We start from the raw sequence: 16,858 nt of genomic DNA, 5'->3' as shown, positions 1-16,858 counted from the left end.
AGTGCCTTCGAAAATTTTAAAACGTGCAATATTAAACTAAGCTCCTTGCTTTATATTGTTTAATCATATTATGCCCACGATGTGTTGCCTTCATATTGCCAACTCTAGTCATAATAATTTAAATAGGCAAAAATCTAGTTAACGCAACTGCCTTAGATCCGCCCGTGAATAATTTGCTTTCAATCGGTACTACTATTATAGAGGTAAAGTGTGTAAGACTGTTTGTAGGAAGTAATCTCTGGAACTACTGAACCGATTTCGAAAATTCTTTCACCAGTAGAAAGCTGCATTACTCCTGCTGCATTACTCCTGAGTATCATAAGCAATATTTTATTTTCAAGAAATTAGAGATCCCCACAAAAATGTTAAAAAGTCCCCGTGCGAAGCCAGGTCAGATCGCTAGTAATAAATAGAGTGAGGAATCTTTTCATTCTATTGCAGTCTCGAACTTTCGTTGTTTCATACAAGTTTTCGAGACTAATATAAAAGAAATTCTAACTTGAAGAACCCTTAGGTACTGTTTTTGATTATATTCCTTTGTTGTTAGTGGTCAATCGATGCCATTCATACAAAATATTCTGAATTTCGATTTAAATTTTTAATTGTAAGTATAATAGTGTATTTAGATAATATAATATGCAAGGTCCCATAAAATACTTCACAAATACAAACCAACGCTGGAGACGCAAAAGCCTTTTACAAAATATGAATATGTATATCCCCATATTTTTAACAATAAAGATTATGTAAATAAAGTCTGAATAAACACAAACATTTGTTATAATGAGTTTATTTTCCTGTATATTATACACAACACTCATAAAAATATATTATGATTATTTTGAATGATAATCGAAATCAATATTCCTTTCTTTTATTACATGATCAACACACAGAGCACACAAGTAGAAAATAAATGTTTAATCCAATCGTTTTTCCTTTCCTTAATTAAAAAGTATTTTGTTTCACTTAATTCAAAAAATATACTTAACATAAAGGAACATAGACAAAGCGTAGGTTTGCTAAAAAATGTGTAATATGTTCAGAATATTTTTTTTCTTGTTAAAGAGGTTTTACCAATGTAACTATGTAAGTTTTCTTTTTTCTTTAGGAAGATTTGCCGTCCGAGTCTATATTATGATACATACAGTACATCTACACTTTTGAACTGAACCTTTACTAACAAAATCTTATATACATGTTTTTTAAAGAAAAATTATAACTATCTACTGATTACTTTAGATAAACGAAATTATTTACGAATGACAAATGTACCTGCATTGTCTTTAATAGGTTATTTTCTTTTGTTAAACTCTGAACAAGATTAACATAAAATAATTGCAACACAAAATATAGATGATATAATGTTATTCACAGGATAAAAATACACAACAATATATAATATAATAAAAAGCTTAGTTGAAATGAATAAATAATAATCATTTAATCTGGCGACAAGTTACCTTAGTGAAAATGAAAAATGAAAATTATAAATTGTGTGGTATTTTTTGAAAAGGAACAATATTACATTGCCAAGTTACTCATCGACAAAGTACAGATAGATTGAATAGATACCTATATTAATTTCGGTCGTAAATGTATAATTTCTATGATTTGATGACCATATTATCTAATAGTTGGGAAGTTAAATTATCAAAATTGATGATCAACTTCAGAATTTATTGTAAATTAAAAAGAATATAATATGTAATTAGGAACAAAAAATAATAATATGTATATAATATAGCATTCTTGTAAAGTACATATCTGACTTTGCCACAAATTAGAATGCTTTGGCCCCAATTTGAGAAATATTTTAGGAAAGTTAATTTAATTAAAAAAAAAATTACAATTTCAAGGGTCACCATAAACTTAAATTTGTACTTATTAATATTATTGAGTAAACATTATAATATAGCATAAATAAACTTTAGATTGGAATACAAAAATATTTTATCCCCATATAATTTTTGTTAGTAGATTACTTAATACTATCACAACAAAAATGGCTTAACCAATATTCACATTAAAATTACACTAAATATTAGTATTACACAATAAATTATACGCGATAGAGTGAAGTATTAAGGTGATTGCAAATTACAGAACACTGAACGCTACGCACACAAAAACTGTTCAAAGACATCAATCAGTACACCAATAAGCACTGTAATAAAATTTTTAGCGTTGCCTGTAATGTGCGAACATCATAATTGACTAGCACCACAGGTAAAACATACGAGTAATATACCTACGACCTACAATAGCTAAGTAAAGCTTAGGCACAAAATGCAGAACCTAAATAAAAATAAGATATTTGGCAAAATCAAAAAAAGGCTTTGAAATCACATTTCACAAGATAAGGAACTATGATGTTGCGTCACTATTTCAGCAACTTGCAGCTGTTAACAACTTATAAATAATGTACATAATATAATATTGGTACAAGTTTGTATTTTGATTTATGAGCAAAGGTTTTGCTACTATATTCTACAAATTGAAACTATCCTAGAAAGCAACAATGAATAAAATTCTTTGTGATATTAATTATTAAATTGCAATCTCCGGGGCATATATATCTCTATCTTTCAGTTTAAAATTTTATATTTCAACATATGGATATGAATTAATATTTAAATCAGCGTTGCCAGACGTCCCGATTTTTAAATCAAAATTAAATATCCCGCGCGGAACAGGCTCAGTCCCGCTTTTCGGGGATAACTCGACCAAGCAGAATTACTCATCCAGTTTAATCTACAGCTATCCTGTGAAGAGTTCTTCATCTTTATTAAAGCGAAAAAGGAAACTTTAAAAGTTAAATCCTCACAGAAATATCATGAATAAGTAATTCTTATAAATAATAATTATTCTCTTATTGTAAGTTGCAATTTGTAACACTCACTTCACAGACTATTGTTTGAAACGCTATATTATTCAAATGAATAAACTTTTTTGATTTTGATTTGTTTTTTTTTATTCTGAACATGAATAAGACTCAACTATATAAAGATAGGGTAAATCTGATTTAAAATATTATATTTTTATTAGAATACATTTTCTATGGCAATTTTTTGCTATCTATTGTTACGTAAACGTAATTTTAATTCAAATAAAAAGCTAAATATTTGAAAACTTCTGATTATATAAGTTTTTTTACTATGTCCCGCTTTCAACGAACGAATTCCGCTGTTTTCACTCAAAAAGTTCCAAAATCCCAACTTGGCGAAAAAAAAAAACTGGCAACAGTGATTTAAATTGATAATAATAAAATTTAGTTATTCTTCCAATTAACATTCACAACCACACAGTTTATGTTTCATTTACAAAAAATATTACTGTATCACTAATATTATTAAAAGAAGGTGGCATATAATTTCTTAATGTAATTAAGTATATTTTAGAGGCTTATTTATTTAGAGATTTATCAAACATTGATAATAAAAATTTAATTATGAAATTTTTTATTACTTTTAAAGTAGTAAATTTTTACAAAACATATTATTATTTAGCATATTTAGTATTAGTAAAGACTACTCTTAAATCTGGATGGTTTCGAAAACGATTTTGACGTTTGGGACAGACATAGCTTGCATCCCAGGGATGGGCATATACTACTTTTGTCCAGGAAAAATCAAGGTTTTCCCCTGGGATTTAAAAAAAACTTAAATCCACACCCAGACGTCCCAGGCATCATGTATTTTGTACAAAGATAGCTTGCATCCCAGTGACAGATGCTACTTATTATGCCCAAAGAGTTCCTACAGGAATTTAAAAAACCAAAACGGCTGTCACCTGCATCTAGTTTTCAAATATAAATTTTGTCTTCTAAAAGTTTACATTCATAAGTGACATTAGCTAATTCATAAAATCAGCTATATAATTAAAAATCAGAATATGTCCAAGAGAGTAGACTACTGAGTTACTGTCAGCCAGTTAGTATCTGGAAATTTTATCACTAGAACTGTAATGTTATCAACGGACCCTCTGTAGTAGGCCTGAAGAGTTAGGCTTTTAGCTCCATAATCTGGTTCATCTAAGCGTTCCTTTATAAATTTAACAGCTTCTTCATTTGAAAATGTGTCCCATAAACCATCTGATGCTAAGACTAAGAACATGGGTTTGTGGTCATTTAGATTAAAGGTAAGAATATCTGGATCTGCTATAACAAAGTTCTTATCCTTGAGTGGATAATCCCCCATTGCTCTTGACGTTGCCAGGATACCAGCCACCCTCCACACTCCGTTAAAGGCAATGTAACCTCCAGCTGCCTCAATCCTTTTTTGTTCACGCACCTGTTGAACATAACACAATTTGTAAATGTTTTATTAGATTAGATTCCTCCACTGGTCTTATGGGCCAAGATCTATCTAAAACATTTGATAGATTATTTTTTGTGTGGCTTCCCTATTATAAATACAATACAATAACCTATGGTGGGCCATATATCAGCTCACTGAAAACGTGGAGTGCTGTACTAGATCCTTTAAAAATTTCCTAGATAAAAAAGCCCTAGAGAAGGTAAAGGTTTTATCCTTCTGTCTATCTCCAGGATGCAAGCCACCTCTGTACCAAATTTCATCAAATTGGTTTACTAATGGGCCATAAATAGTTAATAGATAAAGAGACAATAAAGACTCAATTTGAATAAATAATAAACTATGTACCTGTTGAGGTTTGTGGTCAAATGATACAGGTATTGCATTACCGCGACTATCACACATCACTCCTCTCGAGTCACCTACGTTAGCTACAATCAAGTGGTTGTTTTCTAACACAGCTATCAAAGCAGTGGTCCCCGCTACATTCATGGTGCGCTTGGCAGCCTCTACAAGCAACCTGTCAGCAGCTAAAACCTCATCTGTCAATAGTTTACCATAATTTATCTTCCCTTTGTCCACATAACTTGACAGTGGGACTGCAATATTTTTTACTGCTTTAGTAGGCTTTACTTCCCTTGTGATTATTGGTCTCGCTTTTGACAGCTGAGCCAGGAGTTCTGGATCGGTTATTTCTTTTTTTGATGTATCATCAGCTGTACTTGAAGACTTTTTAAAACTACTCTTTCTCTCTAGGTCAAGAGAGAGATTGCTCGGCTCCTTTGGTGGCTCTTCCGGGCTGTCTCTTTGAGGTGTATTTACTATCTTGCCGTCTTTGAAGGCACATAATTCGACAACTTTGTTGTATAAATTTTGTATAAGGTGGTCTTTAGCGTAGTTGGCGGCAAACTCTCCGCCGTGGCCGTCAAATATAGCAAACAACGATATGCCGGTGCTATTTATATTTTCGTTAATAATAAACTTGTCTTCCATGTGCATTCGCCTGCCTTTGATTGCATAAGCCGCACTCTGAGAGCCTTTCAGTTCCCAGCTTTGTTTGTCAGCTTCGGAGCCTTCCATGAGTTTCATGCGCTGCACGGCGTTCAGCGGGCTCATGGCTTGGGACAGCCTGCTCAGCAGCGTCCGGCTCCATAGCCCCAGCGTTTGCAGATACATGAAGAATATAATGAGAGCAAGAGTAAACACTAACACTTCTGATCGAAGCAAGTAGAGTCGCACCATCTTCCATAAATAGCTCAATGGAGTGTCAAACGCAACGCTGCTCGTAAAGCGCGATAAAATTTTCATAAACGACACATAAGTCTGGTGTACCACCTTATCTTCTAATTCGTCTTCCATGTCCTTGAAACAAATACAAATAAAACTAATAAAACTATTTTGCAATAGGAAATCGCGAACTTACAGTTTTGTAAACCAAGCAATAGACTAAAATTAAATTGTAGAATCACTGTACCGCAGACCGCTGTCAAAATAACATTCACAGACTTATAATATAGGTAACATTGACTATGCAAAATAATGACTCGTGCTAGAGACGGGGGCTAGAACGAGTCAAGGCATGTCTATGGTTATGATTTAAGAGTGATTTAAAATCATGAAGATGAACATCTAGGGCAGTAGATACCTAATCTCTCTGAAAAGTAGTTTATCTACCCATGGTCCACCCTCCTTTTTCTACAACCACACCGCATGCGCACCGCTCGCCACTGCAAACAATGTTTCTGGTCGGTGAACAATTCACCCCATAGAGATAGTATGAAGGATTACCCTCACCGTCTGGTGTGCCTGGTGCATTTCGACCGATCCTTTTTTCCACGCACATGCAAACTGCAAAATCACGCTTCTGCGGTGTTCCCATTAGATTACAATATGGAATTATTCAAGGGGCACGGCGGACCTTCGAATTCCTGAAAGGCGGCAACGCATTGGCGGTTCCTCTGAAAGGTACTGCATATATTCATGAGCGACGGTTATCACTTAACATCAGATGACCTGCCTACTCGTTTGCTCTTTTTACCTATTGTAAGTCTAGCAGTGGATGTCTATCGGTTGAAAATGATGATGATGACTGCCAGTACCTATTTGAAAAATCTTTTCACCGTTTCACTGAAAACATTTTTTTCAATTCAGGAGACCCGCTCCTCTGAGAACGAGAAGGGGCGAATAACCACTAAGCTGCTATCATATCTCTTGTGCAAGCACTATTCAAACTCATAAGTATAACGACCCTTACTCAGATCGAATTACTGAAAACTAGAATGTAGGATAAAGCTCGATTCATTCACACTGGGATAGCAGCGGCGGGCAGCGTCAAGCGGGCGTCGCCATGGGCGGCTCCGCGTTACTAATCGCCTAGTTTTCTCTCTTAACCAGACCAGTCTAGTTTCAACATTCGGTAAGGAAACTCATGTTTGGATAGAAAATGATGAAATTCGTTTATAAAACACTTCTTCCTAAAAAAGAAACGCCGCAAAACGGGGAGCGTGCGGCTGCCTGTGCCCGCATCCGCTGACGCTCGCAACATTGCGGATAGGACCGCCGAAAAGGCACGTGGCCGCGAGGGTGCTCGAGCCGTCGCCACGTATGTCCTCACGGCCTTTTCAAGATTCTCGAGTGATACTGGTCTTTTCAGTGTAAAGACAAAATTTACTATTATTTTACACAGAAAATGCTCGCCGCGCCACTGCCAACCCAGTGTGAATTGAGCCTAAGGAGCAACGAAATAAAAAACTCAGTTCATTCTTATAAATGTATTAAAACAGCAAGTTCAGATTACAATATTCAGATTAAGATACAAAATCCTCGATTTATATTAATTTGTGCAAACATACATCGTAATCCCGACTACTTTAAGTATAAATCATGTATAAATATTTATTTTATTATACATATTTTATGGCATACGTTTTGTAATTATTCATCATGTTAATTTATTATCAACATAACACAAATTATGAATTAAAACATTTTCTTCATCAAATCATAACATTTCACCAGTTATCAGTTATAGGGCAATAATAATAGAATAATGGCTAAAATCATTATATTATTCAATCTATCTACAATCTGTCGATAAGTTACTTAGCAACATTGTTATTTGTCAAGAAAGAAAACCATACAATTTTTGAAAGTTTTTAGTTTTTGACTAATATGCTAATTCCAGCGTGTCGAACTTATCGAGTTCGACAGATAACATATGGAATTGATTTTTATTAATTTCGGCCCTTCAAATAGTTTCGTTATCTTAGTATGAAGGCGACGCATTTTTTAATTATTTTTAAACAATTTTTTCGCATGTATAATTTAATTAATGTAATAAAAGCCAAGAAAATATTTACGCCGTGTAATAAGGATTATGATTTATTTTGCTTAAAACCTTGTGAAATAAGGACATGGTCTTAAAAATAACATTCACATAGTGTCAGAAAAATGTACCTAATACAAGCCTAATACGTAAATTAACCGATAACCGGCTTTTATGTCTATGGAATTCGACACTTAGAAAATAATAAATCAAGAAACTAAAACGTTATCATACTATATTAAAGAGTTTCGGGCGCTTTTTTATTTTATACGAACTGAGTTTATAATATTATACTTATTATATTCTTTCCCGTTACTACTACTAAATTAGTTCATCTGCGATTCCGCGGGAAATTGTACATAATATTATGGCATATTATGTATTTATCTGTTGCGACAACATATTACAATACTAAATGGAATGAAAAGAGTATTCAATGGAGTTTATCTGACTGCGAAGAAAAAATGTTAAGAGCCCAATCACGCTGAGGTATAGCTTGTCTAATCTGAAATGACGCGTCCCACTACCACATTTAACGCACACGAGCAAATTTAAAATATCCGCGCAATACACTTTAAAATGCCATTGTAATTGGTCATTCAGTTGCCTGGACTCGAACCTAGGAGCCTGATTTGTTGTCCAACAATGTGTGTTGTAAATGATATGAACACGGGCGAGAGCGGACGTATTGTTTTATACAGTGAGCGCTGTCGGGTTTATCACGCGATTAGTCGACTATGATGTACGCATACAGATCCTAGTTCACGGAATAGTCGAACTCCCACACAGATGAAGTGTCGTTATTAATATTTGCACTCACAAATCTCAATCAACTTATTATGTAGTAGCCATCGATGTATATGGATTAGCCTTTCCCATACAATTCCGTCCGCAAAAATACGCTTGAATCTTACGTCATCGTCATTGACAAAGTCAAGAGACTTTTTCAAATTCTATTGACTTTTTGAGCGCGTTTTTTATCTTCGAAGGGTCCATCCATATACATCGATGGTAGTAGCGCCGAGCGCGTCATTTCAGCTTAGACAAGCTATAGACAAGCTGTATCATTGTTTTGCAGAGATTTTTAACCTTTAGCCCGCTAAGCCAATATAAAACAACGATAAGATCCACTACGCACGGTCGACTAGTTGCCTGGGAAACGTTGCAGTCAACGGGCAACTAACATAATGGATCTAATTGCAATGATCACAATGCCATGATGACATGGTCTGTGCTAGGGAGGCGCAATATTTTTTGATTATGACGACACAAAAATCCGATAAGATTAGATTCTTAAAAATTAAAATACTAACTTCTTTAACAAAATAGTGAAAGTAAGTTTATTACTTTTACACAAAGTACACTTATATTAACGCGACGAAAACCAACAGGCACTATCAACAAAATAAATTAAACTGATAATAAACTTTTTAAAATAAAATTTAATCTGTACATCAACTTGTACTAAAGTAAGAATGTTTTATTTAAAATTATTAATAAATTCATTAAGTTATATTAAAAAAACGTGATTAGAGAGTAGGTGATATTTATGATATATTTTTTTCGGTGATAAAATCTTTCCATGCATGGTGATGTTTTATTAGTGAGGAACTATAAATTTTATTTTGATATGGTGGGTGTTTATAGTTAAACTGCTATAGGAACCTTAAAATTAAGATCAAAGATATATATACTTAAGAATACAAATAAATTAATTAGTATGAATGAATATATTTATTTTCAATAATATGATATATCGTGTCTAACTGTGTGTGTATATTTCCCGTTCTCCTCTTTCATTATAAAAGAAATAAGTATTAATATATTTTAAAAACTATTCACATCATGAGCATACTTTATAAGTTTTGGACTTTGGTATTTGTATTGTCATTTGAAAAAAAGATTATAGATTATTGTCTTAAAAATGGTATTGCGAAACACAGTGTTTTATAATATTTTTAACTAGACAAAAATTGAACTATGTTATCATGTTGCGAAATGATATTATGCGTATTTATAAGGTAGCATACAAATGGAAGGTTTAAGTTTAAGCGCAAATAGGGCGCTACCCTAAACCTGATGATGCCTACATAGGAAACCTAGACTAACCTATTCCATAAATGCAGGCAACAGCTATTACCGTGTGGTGGCGATAAGCAGAGGCCATTATAATCTTGATGAAGACAAAGATTCTGAATAAATTTATCAATAGATATGAAACCTATCTCATATGCAAAGATTTTATGTGTAACGTCAGATAAAGTTTATTTGACGATTGAAAAACCAGCAATAAATGAGTGAGTTAGCATTTGTGCGTACAATGTTTACAAGGATGGAAATGAGATATTGCAAACTTTTTGTACATATTAATTAGCTTTTATAAGTTTGCTACTTTTTGAGAGCAATAAGGCAAGTTCTACTAATGAGTAGTGTTCACGTCGTCAGTGTTAATTCAGTTAAACTAAAGCCAAGATAGCAAAACGACTGTAAAAAGGATGGAAGGTTTAATTGACTTGTACCTTACGAATAGTCAATAGTATAATAATTATTTCCTTAATTAACCTCATCATCGTTGTTTCCCGTTGCAAATGTTTAACTAATTATTTCATTAATTAATAGTTTCGCAGTTTTATTATAATTGGTTAATATTTGCATAATTGCAAGTCAAATAACGTCTAGTAACATGGTTATCTTGTTTTGCCTCTTAATGGTACTATCCATTATGTTCATAAGGTCTAAAGCTTGGAGACTGACTTGTACCGTTTGTTTGTAATGTACCATTTTTACTCAAAATGACGCCATAACGCAACCTGCACTGACTTGTAATATAACACTGAAAGGAATTTCCGATAAAGCACGCGGCGCTCGCCGCGAACACATTACAGGCTAACGTTACAAGTCTTCGCTTTGAGTTACAAAAACTCGATACATTAGGTACATCAAAATATTACAAGTCAGTCTCCAGCATTACGGTCACTTGATGAATCGAATCGGCTAAATACGATAATTCGATTAATAAACTAAAGATTTAAGGCCGACATAATTAATAAGAATTCAATCTATCATTAATCTGTCGATAATATGTTATTCAGGAACGTTATTTGTCAAAAATGATCTTACATTTTCACGTTTCAATTACAGTTCAGTTTTACGTTACAGATTATCGAGATTACAGATAGATTGATTATGATTATTAATTTCGGCCGTTAGAGATTACCACTGTATACAATTTTTATCGTTAAGTCCATTTTTGTGAGTTATTGGAAATCAATATTTTGTCACATCTAAATTATAGTATAAGATAAAGGATACGTCTTACGTACGTAAGGATTACAGTATATAGTAGATAAGTAATAAAAATGAAAGTTAATAGCCATTTTATGCTATCTAATTGATAAAGTTCTCAAGAAGAGAAAACTATGACTAAACTCACTATCGAAGTATATTATAATATAGGCAATAGGTATATTTGTGAGATTCTTTATATCAAAAGACAAGATTTTGGCTTCTGATCAAAATGGATAACGTTGCTTTTTGAAGAACAGATACAAATAAAAGGACTTTAAAAATCGGATAACATCCGAATATTAAATGAAGTCCTGGGACCTTAACAGCAAAGTTAGACAGCTACACTGTGACGGTATCACCTCTGATTGGCTGACACGGTGGCTAATTCTGTTGTAAACAATCTTTAAACTAGTCTAAGCTCAACTAAACTGACAGAGCTAAATCCAGTGCTGTCCTTCCCCACAATTGAATCTCTTACTTTAGTTTAATTTAGAGATTGTGTCCAACAGAATTAGCCACATTCTTTCACTATTAGTTAAACTGCACTGCTATAGTGCATTTAAAGTTATATTATCAGTGAACGACAAAGCATAGAAGCTGCCTTCAATTATATTATTCGGAAATAGAGTCAACAAACTCACATCTGTATAAGAATCTTCAACCAATTAAATTGCGTCTTAACAGGCACATCATGATTGGTTCGTACTATGTATCACGCGATACTGGCCGCTGCCGTGATTGGCTGACGCAAAGTGATAGTTATAGTTACAATCGAACTGAACATGGTGATAGAGCACCACTGTGGTCTTTGTTACGCCATAATCGGGCGTAAGGAATGTTTCTATATTTTATCATTCGCTGAATAATACCATTAATACCGCCCATGACAATTGAGAACATCGCAATGTGATAATCACATATTCGTACTAGCCCTGCGGTAAGTTTTAATAACTAAGACGTGTTGGATTATTGTTTGTTGATTTACAACCGAAATTAATATTCAATCTATCTGTAATCTGTCGATAGGTTACTAAGCAACGTTGTTATTTGTCAAAATTGCTAAAAACATCATCAGAATTCACATAGATTGATTTTATAAATCTGGACTGTTAACTATAGGAATTAAAGATGTCGAAGGTTTTACATATTTTAGAAAATTGAGACTAGAGAATTATATAGGTTAGGTTATAATTTTTTTAGGCGTTGCTGGATTCCATCTCGACGCCGGTGACGGTGGCGCTCAGGCTTCCATTTAGGAGGATGTCCTGGAGCGGCTGGCCGAGCACGCTCGACAGCGAGTCGCTGAGCTTGTAGTAGTTGGCTTCGAGGGCTTCTTGGTACGTCACTTGGTCCGAACTGATCAGTTTTGCGTTGAGTTGCAGAGCCGCGTGGCACACTGTCAGGAACTCCCTATAAAACAACAATGACGAAACTTACTTCAAGATGAACGAATTTTCAATGAATATCAAAAATTTATTTCTTCCGAAATAAATTTTACGTAAACACTTTTGATGGGTTTGTTGACACACATCAATGCATTGGTTATTTTAAATAACGTCTAATATAATCTAATCGTTATTTATAAACAAAACAATACAACTATTAAAACAAGTCAATTACTAAGAGGTCTTGTCTGCAAAGAACGAGTTATAATAATAATAATAATAATAATAATAATAATAAATAATAAAAGCTTTATTTGATTCCTTACATTAATTATTTCTTAACTCTATAAAACTATTATAACTATGTTTAAAAAGTATTATTTTTTTCTTACATTTATTTTTCTAAACCTAGTTAATCCTATGATATTTACATTTATTTCTATTAATAAACATGCTTGCTCTTTATTTTTACATGTAAGGACCGCCTGTAGCGGTGTAAGCCTCCTCCATTTCCTTCCATGTGCATCTATCTCTAGCTAAAGTACTCCATGTCCTTCCCGCAATTTTTGCGATGTCATCATCCCATCTTTTTATTGGCCTTCCAGGCCTTCGTTTCCAATTCAAAGGATACCAGTTAGTCACGGTTTTCGTCCACCTTTCATCCTGGCACCTTTGAATATGGCCTGCCCATCTCCATTTAAGTCTTAGAATTTGTTTGATGGCATCTCTTGCTCTAGTTTGTCGCCTTATTTCAGAGCATTTCACACGGTCCTTCAGTTTTAACCCAACTAAGCTTCGCTCTAATCCTCTCTGACATGTTCTTATTTTTTTAATCGTTTTGATGGAGAGAGGCCAAGACTGGCATGCGTAAGTAAGACATGGAAGTAAACAAGTCTCTAAAGCTTTAGTTTTAATTTTTGTTGGAAGGTTTCCCTTGAAAATCTCCTTCATACTCCAATATTTCTTCCACGTATTTGTGACACGTCTTTCGATCTCTCTATCGATGGAGGAGTTTTCGAGAGAAATAAGTTGTCCAAGATATATGTACTCGTCGACATACTCTATTTCGACCTTCTCTATCTGTACACACATCAATGCATTGGTTATTTTAAATAACGTCTAATATAATCTAATCGTTATTTATAAACAAAACAATACAACTATTAAAACAAGTCAATTACTAAGAGGTCTTGTCTGCAAAGAACGAGTTAGCAAAAAATAACTCCTAACGGGTTTGTATAAACGTAAGAATAAGATTAATAAAATTAACGTGTTAATGACATGATTTGATGTCATAAAACGGCCGAAATCCATACTAATATTTAATAAATAATAATAAATATGTATATTTATCTATAATCTGTCTATAAGTCACAAGATCATTAAATTTGTGACAAATAACGACAGTAAATTTTATTAGTAGTTTCAGCCGTTCTGCAAATGACAAAACATGGCTCACTGACTTGAGAATTCTAACAAGTACTGGCACAATATTGTGATATTTAAATCTGGACATTCAAGTTTCTAAAAGCTTTTTCCTTATATTTTTATGAGATGTCTAACGTGTCGATTATTATAAATAAACATTGCATTCAGTTCCAACATCCCCAAAGTTGAAAATATTCACTTTATAACCATGCATCAAGGTCCAAATTTTAATTTTATAAAATTGCCCATTATAATTGGATTTTTGATCGGTAAAATTTTGCCTTTCGATTTGGCAGTAAAATACACAGTAATTACACATCAAACTCCTGTGTGCGCAGCGATATACGAAATAGGTACAGCATTATACGAACTGAGCATGGGTCTCCTCTTTAAATGAGAAGGTTTTAAGCGTAACGCTGGGCTAGTGCGAATTGGCAGACGTCACACACCCTTGAGACCATTATGGAGAACTGCCAGGCATGCAGGTTTCCTAGCTATGTTTTCCTTCGCCGTTGAAGCAAGTGATATTTAATTGCTTAAAATGCACGAAGCGCCTAAAAGTTAAAAGTGCGAGTTGAGCATTGAACCCCGGAACCCTCGACTAGGAGGCCGACGTTTTAAGCTTAACCAATAGGCTATCATCGCTTTAATGGTTTATACATATTTGAAATCTGTTGCTTCGTTAAAAAACACAAGTCATTATTTACAATTGCAAGCAATACATATTATGATCATGCCCATAGCAATAGAAATCCTGATCGTCTAGTTTTGAACTATATACCTAGACTAAGTATTTTGTAAAAAAAATGTGTCATGTTATGTATTAAAATATTTAACAAAATCCCTAATAACATCAAATTATTACCTTTAAATAGATTCAAAACTGAACTATTTAAATGGCTAAATATGCACAATTTTTATGAGCTTAAAGAATTTTTTGACTTAAAATTGAGTAAGTAGATAATATTATGGACTTTGAGTGACGTTAACTTGTAATGATTCATGTATGTACGTAATTTGTACGCCATTCTATGGCAAATGTGGTGATACCAATAATATGAATTTGTAATTACTATTTAACCCGCATTTAAGCAAATAAAATGTTTTGATTTTGATTTTTGATTTTGATGGATATCAGACACATATCAAGGACAAAAATCATGTTTTTTTTTGAATAATTTCCTAAAAGAGAGTAATGAGTTCAAAGTTTGGGAACCTGTTTACATCAAATCACGTTTCTGTATTGGTAAATGGCCCTGACCTTTATTATTCATTTAATTCAATCGGTCTTTTATAAGAAACATATCATTTAATTTACCGTCCATATTTTGTATAATTCAGCATTAGTTTGTCTATTTGTAGGTCGTGCCTTTGAAAAACATAACAATCAAATGATAAAAGCGAAATGCAAAGAAGACAGACAGTCAATGCACTTCATTACCTACTATTTACATAATATTAAAACGTAAACAATTCAACCAAAAAATAATGAAAAACAAAAACTCAGGAATTTTTTTGGTGGAAATAATTTTGGCCAGACTGTCGAGCTCAGTTCAATCCGGTTTGGTTCGTTGTCGGTCGGTCCGATCTGGTTCGGTCCGCTCCGCTCATGTCTGACCCGGTTCAGTCAAGTTAGTCAATCAACAAGAAAAATATAGTAAAATACTATCTCTCGTGTCTCAGAGAAATTAACGGCAGGGGTTTTTCATATTTCACTCCCCGGTCGCGGAACCCTAAGTTTCATAAAACAGTCAAATAATTTATTCAAAGCTGGTATCTTCGTATAGGTATTTTATCTTGTCAATTGTTGAATTTGTAAGATAATGATGTAATGGTAACAAATAATTGCGTAAACGTACAACTAAATAAATCTACGAAGGTTCCAAACGAGCCCAAGTCTGAGAACAGCCCAAAACAAGCTCGGCCACCTTAACATCTGGATGTGAAGTAAAAGTGCTACCTGTGCAAAGTTAAAGAGCCTCAATAGCTCGATGGTTAAAGAGCTGACGGAAATCTGAAAGGTAGGTCGCCGGTTCAAAACATACCCGTTGCACTATAGTCGCAGCACAAGCTTTACGCTTAGTTGGAGGGGGAAGGGAAGGGAAGTTAATCGTGATTAACATGGTTGAAAGTAATCCAAAAATATAAATAAATACAAAATAAACCTACTTGAAAATCGCTTTTAACTTGTCGACCATATCATCGGGATACATAAGGGCCAACGTGGGGTCTAGGAAAGCGTTGGCGTACGCTAGGGGACCGGCGTTCACTTGCACGCATATACTGCCCTGGAGCCTGTAAACACAAAGACAACAGACAATTTAATAAATTATTTTGTTTGAAAAGATCAAACTTTTTTCAGCTCTTTCCAATGAGTTTGTTTTGTAACAGAACATATACTCATATATAAAAAAATCGATTTTACTAGCTTCGGGTAGGTAGAAATATCATACCATACTTATTTATGGACTTTACGTAAGAGAAAGCTTTCTTCATTCAACCAGTAAGTTCTTTCTGGGGCTATTTTTCAAAAACCAAAATTTGTGGGCAAAGTTAATTAAAAACTATCAAAACATCTTTATTCTTCAGTTAAGTTATTTTGTGATTGAACCAGAGACCTAGAACGAAGGGTCTACTACTGAGAAAAATAATAATAAGTAGCCTGAGTCCAGGTTAAGCAGGTAAAGTCCAGGTTAGCCCGATTGCATCTTAGACTGCATCATCACTGACCACCAGGTGAGATTGCAGTCAAGGGCTAACTTGTATATGAGTAAAAATAAAATTAAAATAAAAAGTTTGTTCTGCAGACTATTGCCGGTCGGTATAGTCCCCGTCTCGCCCCTATGTTCCCGCAGGATTGCTCTGTCTTTACCTACTGTATCTATGTCTTTAGGCTATGTCAATACCTAAGTTGCAGTTTCTTAATATCAGGCGCCTTGGCGTTGACAATCTCCACTAGTTCAGCCACCTGGCTCTCCATCTCGGACATGGCGACTTCTATCGGACTCTTTTCCTCCACCTGAGTTTCGATCACCGGCACTCTTCGTTTTACGTAAGGGAACCAGTTCTCCGCTGGAATAAAATATTAAGAATGACATTATACCATTGACGTTACG

At 33.9% G+C, this 16,858-nt stretch overlaps 2 protein-coding genes across 4 annotated transcripts in view; both read right to left on the bottom strand.

Moving 5' to 3' along the window:
• Positions 1 to 775: 775 nt before the first annotated feature.
• On the bottom strand, positions 776 to 5,808 carry LOC123867864 (protein phosphatase 1L). The gene is made up of 2 exons (XM_045910169.1): positions 4,665 to 5,808; positions 776 to 4,292 (listed from the first exon to the last, which is right to left on the bottom strand). Exons 1-2 carry the CDS (start codon positions 5,673 to 5,675, stop codon positions 3,912 to 3,914), a joined length of 1,392 nt encoding a protein of 463 aa, XP_045766125.1. The 5' UTR covers positions 5,676 to 5,808; the 3' UTR covers positions 776 to 3,911.
• A 5,638-nt stretch (positions 5,809 to 11,446) lies between these two features.
• The window catches only part of LOC123867810 (dedicator of cytokinesis protein 9), a 54,654-nt gene continuing 49,242 nt past the window's right edge, over positions 11,447 to 16,858 (bottom strand). For all 3 annotated transcript variants that reach the window (XM_045910091.1, XM_045910085.1, XM_045910097.1), the window contains 3 exons: positions 16,649 to 16,814; positions 15,912 to 16,037; positions 11,447 to 12,339 (listed from right to left, as the gene is read on the bottom strand). In XM_045910091.1, the coding sequence (XP_045766047.1) occupies positions 12,126 to 12,339; positions 15,912 to 16,037; positions 16,649 to 16,814 (506 nt within the window). In that variant the 3' untranslated portion in view covers positions 11,447 to 12,125. The remainder of the gene's footprint in view (positions 12,340 to 15,911; positions 16,038 to 16,648; positions 16,815 to 16,858) is intronic.

The sequence above is a fragment of the Maniola jurtina genome, chromosome 1 (assembly GCF_905333055.1).
Source record: "Maniola jurtina chromosome 1, ilManJurt1.1, whole genome shotgun sequence".
Taxonomy (NCBI): Eukaryota; Metazoa; Arthropoda; class Insecta; order Lepidoptera; family Nymphalidae; genus Maniola; species Maniola jurtina.
This window is presented reverse-complemented; position numbering and strand designations above follow the sequence as displayed.

Coding starts and splice junctions, on each gene's coding strand:
- LOC123867864 (XM_045910169.1), bottom strand. CDS start 5,675: ATGGAAGACGAATTAGAAGATAAGGTGGTACACCAGACTTATGTGTCG. Junction 4,293..4,664: donor TTGACCACAAACCTCAACAG/GTACATAGTTTA, acceptor TATGTTCAACAG/GTGCGTGAACAAAAAAGGAT.